This window comes from Podarcis gaigeae (assembly GCF_964106915.1).
Source record: "Podarcis gaigeae genome assembly, chromosome: 8".
NCBI lineage: Eukaryota > Metazoa > Chordata > Lepidosauria > Squamata > Lacertidae > Podarcis > Podarcis gaigeae.
The window spans coordinates 79,824,343-79,837,074 of record NC_139684.1 but is presented as its reverse complement, the minus strand read 5'-3'; the positions used below and the strand labels follow the sequence as shown (position 1 = coordinate 79,837,074).

General features: G+C 50.0%; 1 protein-coding gene across 17 annotated transcripts; it reads right to left on the bottom strand.

Annotated features, from left to right (window-relative positions):
• Positions 1–2,363: 2,363 nt before the first annotated feature.
• On the bottom strand, positions 2,364–12,084 carry ZNF574 (zinc finger protein 574). 17 transcript variants are annotated; one of them, XM_083753687.1, is made up of 3 exons: positions 12,010–12,084; positions 10,534–10,646; positions 2,364–5,836 (listed from the first exon to the last, which is right to left on the bottom strand). In XM_083753687.1, the coding sequence occupies exon 3, from the start codon at positions 5,822–5,824 to the stop codon at positions 3,071–3,073; it is 2,754 nt and encodes a 917-aa protein (XP_083609813.1). In that variant the 5' UTR covers positions 5,825–5,836; positions 10,534–10,646; positions 12,010–12,084; the 3' UTR covers positions 2,364–3,070. The 17 variants fall into 17 exon arrangements, 16 of the variants coding, with proteins under 16 accessions (XP_083609813.1, XP_083609814.1, XP_083609806.1 ...); XM_083753688.1 differs by lacking the exon at positions 12,010–12,084 and adding an exon at positions 11,488–11,639; XM_083753680.1 differs by lacking the exon at positions 12,010–12,084 and adding an exon at positions 11,488–11,610 and having other exon boundaries at positions 2,364–5,833.
• Between the last annotated feature and the right edge of the window lie 648 nt (positions 12,085–12,732).

Here is a 12,732-nt window from a genome sequence, read left to right as displayed (position 1 = left end):
TGCAGCCAGGCGGAAAGAGAGAAATGACCAGAACGGGATCCTTCCTCAAGCTGTCGTGACACCACTGAAAGCGCCTCATCAAAACGCACAGGAGAAGCTGCTCTGCGGCCCTGGGAGAATGGAAAGCGTGTCCATGAGAGCACAAAGGCAAATGTTCTCTCATCTGATGTGCATTTCAGTGACTGAGCCCTCACAGCTGGTGTCCTCAGCACCAAGGCCAGCTCCTTGGCCAGCGAGGAACAGGAGATAAGGCGCAAACTAAGAGAGAAGATGCTGAGGGAAGCCCCATGGCATAAAACACCCCGCCAGAGTCGGGAACTCTTTTCCTTCCATCTGCACAGACTCCATGTGTGATTATGTGGGTATAAGGGGGAGAAAAGCCACCTGCTCCAAGGTCCTCCAGGCAGCCTAAAAAAGGAGCAGCAGCTAGGAATTGCTTGCATCAATTGTTAGGAAGGCGAGAAGCTGCCTTTTGCCAAGTCAAACCATCGATCCATCAAGCTTGGCACCGTGCTGAGAGGCATTGGTTTCTGCAGGCTTTGAGGCATGGGCCTCTCCCAGCCCTACCTGAAGAAGATGAGGATCCAAGCAGATGCTCTACTTGGGCTGCAAGGGTAAAGACAGCAGAGGGAAGCACAGCAAGAAGGAAAGGAAAAACCCTTAGCTTGGCTTTACCTGCAGTGCAGAAAGCCCACAAACTTGAGTGATACAACCTGCAGCAAGCTGTCCCCCAACTGGATCCTGAAAATGTCCATAGCTTACATTTAAAGGGACCTGGTGCTTCTGTTTGTCCAGGGATGGAATTTTAGGTAGCTCTTCTCAGGTGGCATTTATTGGGACCCAAATCATTTACCTTCTAATCAAAATGTTCTTCTTGCTTCCACTTGGGTAAGGGACAACCTCTGTCCAAATCCAACTAGGTCTCTCTACCTCCACCGCACCACACCCTGACTTTGTGACTCATATATATTTTTGTGTTTCAGCAGCTTCCTTTACAAGCAATCAAGCCTTCCAAGTATCAAGGGGCTGCTGGTACATATTGAAGGCTAAACTGAAGTCTTCACATTCAGAGATGCTATAATTCCCCTGATTGTCACCTCTGTTGCGCCTTGCTTGCATCTGTGGCATCTGGCTGTCTACTCTGGGAGACAGATTGCTGGGCCAAACCATACCTTTGGTCAAATTCAGCAAGGCAATTCTTAAAAACTGTCCCACCTAGTGGACATGATGCAAAATTACAGCCTCTGACCAAAAAAGGTATGATAGGGGATCTCTCACGCTCATATCCATCCACCAATAGAATCATAGAATTGTAGAGTTGGAAAAGACCACATGGATCATCTAGTTCAGCCCCCTGCAATGAAGGAGTCTTTTGCCCAGTATGGGACTGGAAGCTATGGCCCTGAAATTAAGAGTCCCATGCTCCACAGACTCCCACTAACAAAGGGACACATTCCAGAGGGGAAATTCCTCACCAGGCTAGAATTATCCTTAACGGGGAAGTCCTGCCTGGGAAGAAGAAACACTTTGCACTATCCTCTAGACTTGTCATATCTTTTTACTCTGCTACTGCTGCAACTTTTAAATGACAGATAATGCTTTAGATCGAAGGTGCAGAACCTTTGGCTCTCCGCAAGTTGCCGGACTACAACTCCCAGAAGGTCCAGCTAGCATGGCCTCTAGGAAATGGCATCCAGCATTATCAGGAAGGCAACAGGTTAGCTATTCCTGCTTTAGTTAATTAGTGGGGGACAACTGTATGTGGTGGCACCAAGATTTAATTGCACAGGTTGTTTATTTAGTGTATTTCAGTGATCTCGTGTTACTACAACAGCAAATGAAAGCAGAAAACGGTACAGATACTCCTTTCTTTCAACAACGACCAGCAGTTTCTGCTTATTAAATTTTTGTCAAAGCACCTTACAGTGAGGATTACATGAAAACTTTAGGGCTTGTCTGCTTTAAAAACCGTTATCAGGGGATTAATTGTGTTAAGTTTCAGTCAAAACAATTAAATCTGCATAGATTTCCATATAAATAAAGAACACTTTGAAGAAAGGGTTATTTCCCTTTTCAGATAACGAAGTAACATGTTGCAACAGGCACAATATTCGAAACAGCCACCTTGTTAAATTGCTTCAAGATGTTTTATGGGAAGCGATTCATAAATGGAATGAAATAAATTCCCTCCTGTGAGAGAGAGAAAGAGGGAAGAATGCCTGTTTTAAGAAGGCATTAAGTATTAATATAACAAATAATGAACATTGCAGGTGATTAGAAATTAACCCACTGACAGCCTTACGCTGCACCCAGCTCTACTCAAAACCACCGTAATACAAAAGAACACACTTCAAAAAACCATGAGCGCTTTGATTCCTGTTTAATTTTCATACGAAATAACAAAATGCTCCTGCAGCCATGAGGAAGAATCCAGTTAGCAAGAAACCAAATAAAAGCAGCTGTCAGGGGTCACAAGGGGAATATGTGTGGGTGATAGGGGAGCAACAGCAAACAGTGAGAGAAGCTCCCACAGCGAAGAGGGAAACCCAGTCAAGAGGTATTTACAAGTCAGACTGAACCCCAGCAGGGAAGCTATTCCCTGGAGCGCTCTATGAAACAAACAAAACCATTTAGCATTCAAGGGGCTCAGCCATGGGGGGAGGCTGTGGTTGGGCATTCTCAAGTCTGGGGGGTCGCCTGTGTCATTAAAAAAAAAAAAGCCACGTTCCACACAACTGAGTGGGAAAGAACCCAACCCCAAAGGAAATGGGAGGGTCAGAGCCCACGGTGGCATCGAGCACACAAGCCAACCCCAATGCCGTCCTGGTGTTTGTGCAGACAGGGAGGAAATGGGAGCCCAGTTCACCTTCAGAACCGGAGAAGTCAAGATGACGCAGCCATGTTGCAGAAATGGCCAAAACCTGGACAGCAGAGGGAGCATGGATAAAAAAGCTAGGGAGCAGAAGTTGTTGCAGCTACACTAGAGCCCCAGCAAGGGGGAGCCAGAGAGCAGCAGCTCCCGGTCCACAGAGCGTGGCCAGCTGCATCTCCTTGCTCCCCCCAGCCCAACTCAAACTCCCCCTATCTGGACATTCTCCACCTGGATGTTCTCAAAGTGAACCCCGGCATCTGTAGGGTAGATTTCAATGGTCTCCACCACGGGGATGGTCTCCATAATGGTAACAGTGTTGCCATAGACCTGATCGCTAGGTGTGGACGAGGCCGACGGCGTTGCGGCTGCAGCAGCGGCCGCGGCCGCAGCAGCGGCGACAGCCTCTGCCATGGCCTCTTGCTCGTTCTGCAGCCGCTGCTGCTGATGCATCTTGCGGTGCTTCCAGAGGTTGGAGAAGGAGCGGTAAGCCTTGTTGCAAGCGTCGCAGTGGTACGGGCGTTCCCCCGTGTGGATGCGCTTGTGCTCGGCCAGCCGCACGGCGATGGTGAAGGCCTTCCCGCACTCGTCGCATTTGAAGGGCTTCTCGCCGGTATGCAGCCGCCGGTGATCTTTGAGGTGCGTGGACTGCCGGAAGGCCTTGCCGCAATCTGGGCACGGGTAGGGGCGCTCGCCCGTGTGGATGCGGCGGTGGACCTGCAGCGACGTCTCGGTGCTGAACAGTTTCTTGCAGTCGCTGCACTCGAAAACCTTGGGGCCGGTGGGGCGGCGTGGCCGGGGTGGGGGCGGCTCCAAAGTGGGGGGCTCTTCCTCCGCCCCTTCGGGAACTTGGATGTCCCCGTGCAGCCGCTCGTGGGCTCTCAACTGCGCCGTCGAGCCAACCTTCTTGCCGCAGACGGAGCACTCAAAGTGGCGGCTCATCTTGCCACACTTGTGCTCCTTCAGCTGCTCGGCCGTGACGAAGGCGGCGCCGCAGCCGGACGTGCAGCGGTGGGGCTGCTGCCCCGTGTGACTCAGCTGGTGGACCTCCAGCAGGCGGCGGAGCAGGAAAGAGCGGCCACAGGTCTGGCACTTGTAGGGGTACTCACCCGTGTGGTGGTAGCGGTGCATAAGCAGGCGGTAGGGCCGGTGGAAGACGCTGTTGCACTCCTGGCACTTGTAGGGGTAGTGGCGCTTGTGCACCAGGAGGTGCTGCTGCAGGGTGGACGACTGCGTGAAGCACTTCTGGCAGATCTCGCAGCGGTAAGGGCGCTCGCCCGTGTGCGTCAGGCGGTGGCGCTGCAGGTTGGCCTGCGAGTTGAAGCTCTTGCCGCACTCCTTGCAGTGGTACGGCCTCTCGCCGGTGTGCGTCAGGAGGTGGTTGCGCATGTGCGACTTCTTCTTGAACATCTTGCCGCAAGTCAGACACTTGTGGCGGCGCTCCATGTTGTGGACAAAGCGCTGGTGGCGCAGCAGCAGCGTCAACTTGGGGAAGGTTTTGTTGCAGAGCAGGCACTGGAACTCCGAGGGCTTTTGCTCCTGTACGTTGCTTTCGGCTGGGGCAGAGGTCTTGTCCACTGAGCAGATGATGGCCAGTGGAAACACCTCTTGTTCTTGCTGCTGCTGTTGTTGCTGCTGCTGTTGTTGCTGCTGCTTCTGCTGCTGAGGAGGAGGAGGAGGTGGTTGTGGAGGTGGTGGCGGCGGCTGCTCCGGCTGCTCCAAGGCTTCAGGTGGCTCCTCCTCGGGAGGCTGTTCCTCAGGAGGAGATGCAGGCAACTCATGGGTCTGCGCTGAATTGGCACTGTGGGAACGTCGGTGGTAAAGGAACTTGGTCATGTTGATGAAGGTCTTCCCGCAAGCGCAGCGGTAGAGGGGGTTGGAGGAGTGCGTGCGCCGGTGGGACAAGAGCACCGCCTCCGTGCCGAAGCCCAGGCCGCAGTCCATGCACAGAAAGCGCGACTCGCCGCTGTGCTCCTCCCGGTGCTTCTCAAGGGCAGCTGGGGACGGCAGCACCTTGCTGCAGAGCGGGCACTTGAAGGCGCCCTGCCGGTGGCTCCTCATGTGAAGCTGGAGCTTGTGGGCCGAAGGAAAGGGCTGGTCACACTCGGCACACATGTGCTCCTTGGCGCCCTGCTTCGCTTTCCGGGGAAGCTGCTCCCCGGGGTTGTTTTTTAGCTCATAGCTGTGATCCGTGGCCGTGACACTGGTGGGGGCTGGCGGCGGCACAGCCCCGTTGTGCACAGCCACTAAACTTGGAGGTGGTGGCGGCGGGGGTGGTGGCGCTTTCGGTTCCGTGGGGCAGGATGCAGGCAGCTCCCTCGCTCGTGTCCCTGGGGAGGCTTGGATCACTTGGTGTGTGGTCTGGTGCTCCAGCAAGTCTGCCGTCGACTGAAACAGCTGGAAACATTCACCACATTCATACAGCAGCAGTTGCACAGTGTCTACCCCATCCTGCGGCTTGCGGTAGGAGTGCTCCAGGTTGACCAGTGCCCGGCTCTGAGGAGGGGGAGCCGGTGGCTCGGGTGGCTTCCGGTGGGTCTGCCGGTGAGCAAGCCACACATCCTGGCTGGTGAACAGGGCCTTGCATTCTGTGCACTCATAATGGATCTGGCTGGAGCTCAGCAGTTTCACCAAGGGTTCCGGCTCCTGGATCACCATCTTGAGGTGCATCTCCTGGTGTTCCAGCAACTGACTTGGAGACAGGAGGATTTGTCCGCACTCCAGACATTGGTACTGGCTTTCCTGCACAGTCACGGTCTGGTAGAGGCCGGCCTCACCACCTGCCACCAGCCCAGCTTCTGCCAGCCCCACCACTTGATACTGCTGCTCTTGGGAGCACAGGTGGCTCTGCTGGTGTACCAGGGCTTCCTCCAAGGAGTTGAACTGCTGGCTGCACTCCGAGCAGACAAAGCGATGCTCCACATATAGCAGCGTCTCCTCGGTTGACTCTGCCATCGTGAAAGCCTGCTGGGGTGTATAAGAAAGAGAAAGGAAAAATTAGGGAGCCCGGTGTTCTAGACTAGGGTCGCAACTTTTGGGTGATTAATCTGGATCGCTGACTGAAAAATACTTTGATCAGTGCCTGCAATTTTTTTAAAAAATAAAACAGAATGCCAATTCTGATATGCTGTTTACTGTGACACATTAATAAATAAAATAAAATATAATAATAATAATAATAATAATAATAATAATAATAATAATAATAATACTATTCCTTATCCACCCTTCACCATAAGGTTCCAGGACAGGTTACAATATAAAAATACAAAATTAAAATCAGATAAAGTATGCAGACATCTAAATACAAAGAAAAATGCTATTTATTAATTCAACCAATTAATCAAATGAAAACCCTGGTATAAAATGCATCCTATGATGAAACAGGTAAGATACAGGTCTTTCACAGGTTCCCACAGCAAGGAGCAGGAATTGCAAGAAAATAGTATAAGCGCCACAGCCCAATACAGGCTTACCTAGAAGGATGCCCCACTGAGTTCAACGGCACTTACTCCTAGATAAGTGTGTATAAGATTGCAGCATCAATCAGTACGTCAGTCAACTACTGCTTTTTTAGACTACCGTATTTTCCGCTCCACAAGACACACTTCTTTCCTCCTAAAAAGTAAAGGGGAAATGTTGAGTGCGTCTTATGGAGCAAATGGTGCTGCGCAAAGAGGGAGAGCTGCGCAGCGCCCCTTCAGAGAAGTGGGAGGATCCCCTTCTGTTCCTGCTCCCACTTCACTGAAGGGGCACTGCGCAGCTCTCACTCTCTGTACAGCGCCTCTCCTGGCTTATGCCTTAGCCGCGTGCAGCCTCTTCTGGGCAGGGGGAGCCTTCATCCCGCTGCCCTGAAGAGGCTTGGCGGGGCTATCCCAGAAGCCAGAACAGCCAAAGTCTATTCCAGAAGCCAGATCCCTCTCGCTATTCTGGCTTCTGGGATTCAAAATATTTTTTTCTTGTTTTCCACCTCCAAAATCTAGGTGCTTCTTATGGTCTGGTGCATCTGATAGAGCGAAAATACAGTATTTATTCAGGCAAGGGCAAAAACCTTAATTGGTGGGGCTGAGAGTTAAGCAGACTTGCGTTACATTGAAAGGCTAGTTAGGTTTTCATGCATTACTGCAACAGGGAATGGAAAAACAAAACACTAAAGACCCTCTTTCCTTATAACAATTAAGTTATTTCACAAAAACACCTATACTGAAGTTGTGGCAGTAAATCACACAGGGATTTACACAGTTTAGTCCAGTATTGTCTACTCTCTGGCAGCGGTTTTCCAGGACCTCAGGCAGGGATCACTGTCATCATCTGCTACCTGAACCTTTTAAATGGAGATGGCAAGTTTTGAGCCGATGACCTTCTGTGTGCCATGAACGTGCTCTACCACTGAGCTATAGCCCTTCTGCTGTACAATTGCCAGATACTATGGACAGATTTCAAAGTGGCTGAAACATGTAGCATAAACACATTTACATCTTCGTTAGTGTGGTTTTGCAACCAATATTCTCAGTTCTTTCAGTACGAAGCAGAAATAAAGGCACTCCTCCTTTTCATGCCGCCTGTGTCCTGATTTCAGTGCTGTTCTGTTAGCACACAGTATCATTGTTTCTTTTTGCCCAATTCTAGAGTCCAACAGCAGCGAGTGGACTGATTTGGCAGAGCAATCCCAACTATAGAGAACAGGTGAAACTTATGCTAGCACATGTTACCCCATTTCAGGAGCCTCTGGCAAGGGGAGGGAGGGAGGAGACTAAGTGCTGGCCAAGCCAGAAGCTGGGTGGGCGCCTAAGTTTTGAGGATTGGGACCTAGGATACACAACCAAGCTGAATGGGGTTTGAAACAGGTGTGAGTCTCTCCTTTCACTCTACCCACTTCTTCAAAACACCTCTTTTGGGGGACTACACTGTTCTAAGTTCTGCCAGCTGAGCTGGGGATGAAAGACTTACACTGTTAGATCTTTGGCTCAGTCAGGATGAGGGACTTAAGCCGGTATAGCCCTAGCTGAACTGGAAAAGTCCAAGATCTGCCAAATCCAAACTCATATTGGCAGTTCTGGGGTTTGGATTGCACTGTAAATCACAGAGTTCTGTGATTTCATGGTTTTAAATTGCCTAGGAAAAGGCTGAATATAAATAAATGATTTTAATCACATTTAAGAGCAGGATCCAAACAATCACGATGGCTTCTGCATGGGAAGATAGGTGGATTGGAAACCGGTTAAAAAAGAAGTAAGCAATAAGAGGACTGTTTTCAAAACAGATGGGAACAAGTACAGTGGTACCTCGGGTTACATACGCTCCAGGTTACAGACTCCGCTAACCCAGAAATATTACCTCAGGTTAAGAACTTTGCTTCAGGATGAGAACAGAAATCGTGCTCCAGCAGCCCGGTGGCCCCATTAGCTAAAGTGGTGCTTCAGGTTAAGAACAGCCTAAGGTTAAGAACGGACCTCCAGAACGAATTAAGTACTTAACCCGAGGTACCACTGTATTGGGGTATCCCATGAGCTTCTGTAGATAGCAGCCATTTACCATAACTATTTCATTAGACACCTGAAGCTGGGGTAAACAATGAGACAGCCAGGTTTGAGGACAGAATTGGGCATCTGACTGGTCAGAAAGGATCAACTCAATTTTGGACAAATGTTGTCAAATAATGATTAACTATTTGTAAAATAGCAGGCTTATTTAAGCAAGAAATATTTTTGATCGCCGACAGGCTTGATACTTATACTAATTACAAAAAACCCAAAGAACCATGCAATGACGAAATTAACTACAGTCAAACTGCTATGTTAGCAACACCCAAGTGATCACCCCAAGGCACAACCCCCCCCCCAGCCTCGCTGATGTGATCCAAAGGAAAGCAGAGTGATACATCTGGCACAAGCTTGGCTGCTGGAGTTGTTAGGAGGCAGCCTATAAGGTACCACCCAACTGCCTTGGGTACTCCAGTCCAGATTTGTGTAGGGTATACTCCCTAGCCTCCTCTTCTCCCAAAGACAGCCCGCAAAGCAGCAGAAGTTTAGGATCAGAGCTTTCATTCTCCTAGATGGGCTACCTTCCCGGGTAGATGAGCCCCATCTGCCCCTTACTTCCCTCTTCAGCACCTGCAGAAACCTCCTTGACTGTTGGGACTCACTATTGGTCTTGTCTGCTCCATCTGCAGGAGCCTGTCTTTGAATGCAGAGGAAGTTGCTAACTCACAGAGGGTTTGAGATCCATCTGCCACCCTCATCTGGTTTAGCTAGCCAATTTCCTGAGGTGTGTTTGCTGTCACATGCTGACAGCTTCTAGGAGCCACAACCTGCCCCCCCACCCGAGGTACTACCCTTCCCCTAACACCCCTATGTTAAGTAATGGTTTTCTAACTGTCCATGTTTAGTAAACAGACTTTTAAAAGAATTTATCCTGAAACACCAGGATCAGCCAGTAGCTGCAATTAAAATCAAGAAAATAAAAGTAAAGGTAATTATTTTAAAAAACACACACACAACTCAATTGTGCTAAGTTGGAAGTAAGTCAATTTTCAATCATTTAGGAAGAGCTTTGCTAGGGCCAGCCAAAGGCCCATCTTGTCTAGCACTCTGTAACCCCATGGTGGCTCATCTGACTAGGTCAACTGACAATATTGATTAGGATTATAGCCCATTAGCTACCCAAAGATCTCAAGCTCGCTTATAATGCATTTAAAGAGCAAGGAAACATTTAATTGGAATATTATTAGTCTGTCATAGGGCAGGGCTTCCTCTGCCAGGTTCTCGTGGCTGCTGATGTTTCTTGCAGATCTTGGCAGCAGATGTAAGAGGCACTGCCATGCAAATGTCCTCCAGTGTACAGCAGCCTTCCCTAGTTCTCAGCAGTTCCAATTGCCACATTGCAGCTGAATTTCTGGTGCACTGCATGTTTCAGAGAAAATTACCAGTCAATGGATCTGTATGAAAACGCTATTTGAGGAAGACACTACATTATTAAGGATAGGGATCCAAAAGGATCTCTCCATAATAGATGAACAGGCAACAAACAATATTTGATTTAAGTGCAAAATGATGCACAGGGGAGGGGGGAAGCATAGCTTTAATACTGTGGATATTTCAAAAGTAGTTGTGATCTAGTATGGGAGTCACTTCAGAGAAAATAAGTCAACAATATTACTAGGACAGTCCATATAATCTGCAGATTTTTAAGCTGTTCTTTAGATCCCAGTCAGGAATGTCCAACACATTCCAGAAGCAAGGCTATTACTAGTCACAATCATGTTTTTCCATGAGATGGAATGTAAATGTCTGTGTAGCGTACTGGCAGTGTAATAAATATTCATCATTTTTCTCAGTGACCTATTACCCCCTTTATAAGTCTTCACCTGAGAACAGATTAACATAAACATGTCTTTTACATAGAAAATGAGGTTTTATCTCAATGTGTTTGATAGGAGATCACTAGTCCAGTTGTAAAAGATTATAATATATACATTTTATCTGCACTTAATTACTGTAAGTTGCCATATTAAACAATCTTATTTCAAGGGGGGGGGGAAGACTCTTAAAAAGCACCAATTTAAATTCATCTTTGAAAAAATGAAAATCTGATTTTTACCCCACCAGCTGTTTCTGAGTCTTGAGCTGTATTTCACCTGGCTTCAGGGTGCATCTCCCACATACCTTCGAGGTCTAAAGCCACGGACCAGCCCCAGAAGGGCCTGTGGCTCTAGAAAGACATCCAATCTTGCCTGCTCCAGCACACGCCAAGACTGAGAAAGTCGGTCCTCTGGAAACTTGAGTTCAAAAGAAGACTGTAAATAAGTAGACAGCAAGCAAAGGTGCAGATCAGCCCCTCATCCCCACTGCAATGCTGAACAGGCCCCTCAATGATTTGACATCCAACCCATCATCAGGGGGCTGCACCCTTCCCTTAAGTTTTTTGTTTGCTTACACAGGAGAGGATCAGAGCCTCCAGTTCCCATTTTCTTCCAATCCTGCCCTTGAAAGCAGCTCTCACTCCTCTTTCTCTCCACCTCACTTCGGAAAAGAGGAACCCCCTCCTCTCTCTCTCTCTGCCCACCCCGCCCCCCATCACCAACAAAGAGCCTTATGATACCTTGGCAAGACTAGCGCATTAACCGCAGCACGATTTCACGGGCCACAACCTACTTCCTCAGGTAGTTCTCCAGGTCTCCCTGTGCATCTGGGACTCCCCTTCGCCCATCCTCCTCTGCACATGGGCGCCTGCCCCGCTTCTCCTCAGCCCCAGCCCCCTACACAGGGGTCTGATTTCCCAGTCTGTGCATGGGGGCTCCCATTCCCCACCACCACCATCACCATTTTCACAGGGGGTGGGGTCAAATCTACCAGGCACTCGCCCTCTTTGCATGGGGCGTGCTGGGCTCCCCTCCCCCACCCTTGCGGGAGGGGCCACTTCCCCTCCCTCCCCCACAACCCTGCAAAGTGGGGGGGGAGCGGCGGCTCCGCTCTGGGCTTCCTTACCTTCCCCACCCCCACCCCACCCCCCGTCCCGCCTTGGGCTCCCCCCTGCACTAGGGGCGCTCTCCCCGAGTCCCCCTCCTCCCCTCACCTTTTCCTCCCTTCTGTCCCCCACAGCCCAGCCTTCTCTCTCACCCTCCTCCCAGAACAAACCGCCTGCCGATTGGGTCGCGGCGGGCGGCCAATCGGGAGGCCGCTTGCTCAAGCCCGCGCCCAATCGGGGCCGTCGTTCCTACCCGACGCGCGATCCCTTGCCCGAACCCGTCGGGATCCGTATAGGCGATCTGACACTGACGTCATCCGGAGGCCGTAGAGTGGCTGCGCCTTTCGCGTCGAGGAAGTGGGCGTGGCTGGAAGGGAAAGCGAGGGAACCCGCTGGCCGAGAGAGAGAATGGGGGGAAATGGCAGTTGGGTTGTACCAAAAAAGCGGCGGGGGAGGGGGGTGTATGGGAAGACCCGAAACGGCGGTTTAACTGATTACAAGGAGAAGTAAACCGATATTTATGAACGTAAATGCATTTGTTTTGCTTTTTTATGACGTTTATATATATTGCCCCCTTTTTTTTTGCCAAGGCATCCTTCCTCCTCTCTTCTGCTCCCCTACCAAGGGAACATGGAACCTTCTCAAGCTGCCCCTAGGAAAAGCTCTCCTCAGACCGTTGATGGTTCTCTCGGGTGCCGAGGGTCACGTGCTTCCTGGCTTGGGTTTCCTGCGGAGTAAAGAACCCTCTCAAGGGCGGAGAAACCTGTGGCTGCCAGATCGGGGTCCCTGCGTTGCTGGACTACAACTCCCATGAGCCATTGGGCCAGTGCTTGCACGGCCTGATGGGAGTTGGAGTCCACCTGTGAATAACGCTGGGTCTTCTCGGTTGCTTGGATTCCTGAAGCACAGTTCCATGCTTGCCAGTGCTGGATTTACGTATAAGCTATAGCTTAGGGCCCCACTCTCTTGGGGGCCCCCCAAAAAATTAAAGGAAAAAAACTTGATGTACATTTCCAAAATATAAGTTAAAAAACAAATAAAATAAAACCTACATACAGCAACAGTGTTTTGTGTTGCGTAGGCTCCTAAGATGTAACTAATGGGCCCCACCTGCCAGCCTGCTCCCTAAAATATCACTGGTTTGCTCATTTCTATATATAGGAGGGCACAAGGAGAAGGGGACGACAGAGGACGAGATGGCTGGACAGTGTTCTTGAAGCTACCAGCATGAGTTTGACCAAACTGCAGGAGGCAGTGGAAGACAGGAGTGCCTGGCGTGCTCTGGTCCATGGGGTCACAAAGAGTCGGACACGACTAAACGACTAAACAACAACAGCATATTTAGGGTGCCTATGTTGGACCACATTTCTGCATGGACTGGTTGCATGGCAACATGT

Coding starts and splice junctions, on each gene's coding strand:
- ZNF574 (XM_083753673.1), bottom strand. CDS start 10,945: ATGGGGGGCGGGGTGGGCAGAGAGAGAGAGAGGAGGGGGTTCCTCTTT. Junction 5,834..10,804: donor AGGCTCTGATCCTCTCCTGT/GTAAGCAAACAA, acceptor ACACCCCAGCAG/GCTTTCACGATGGCAGAGTC.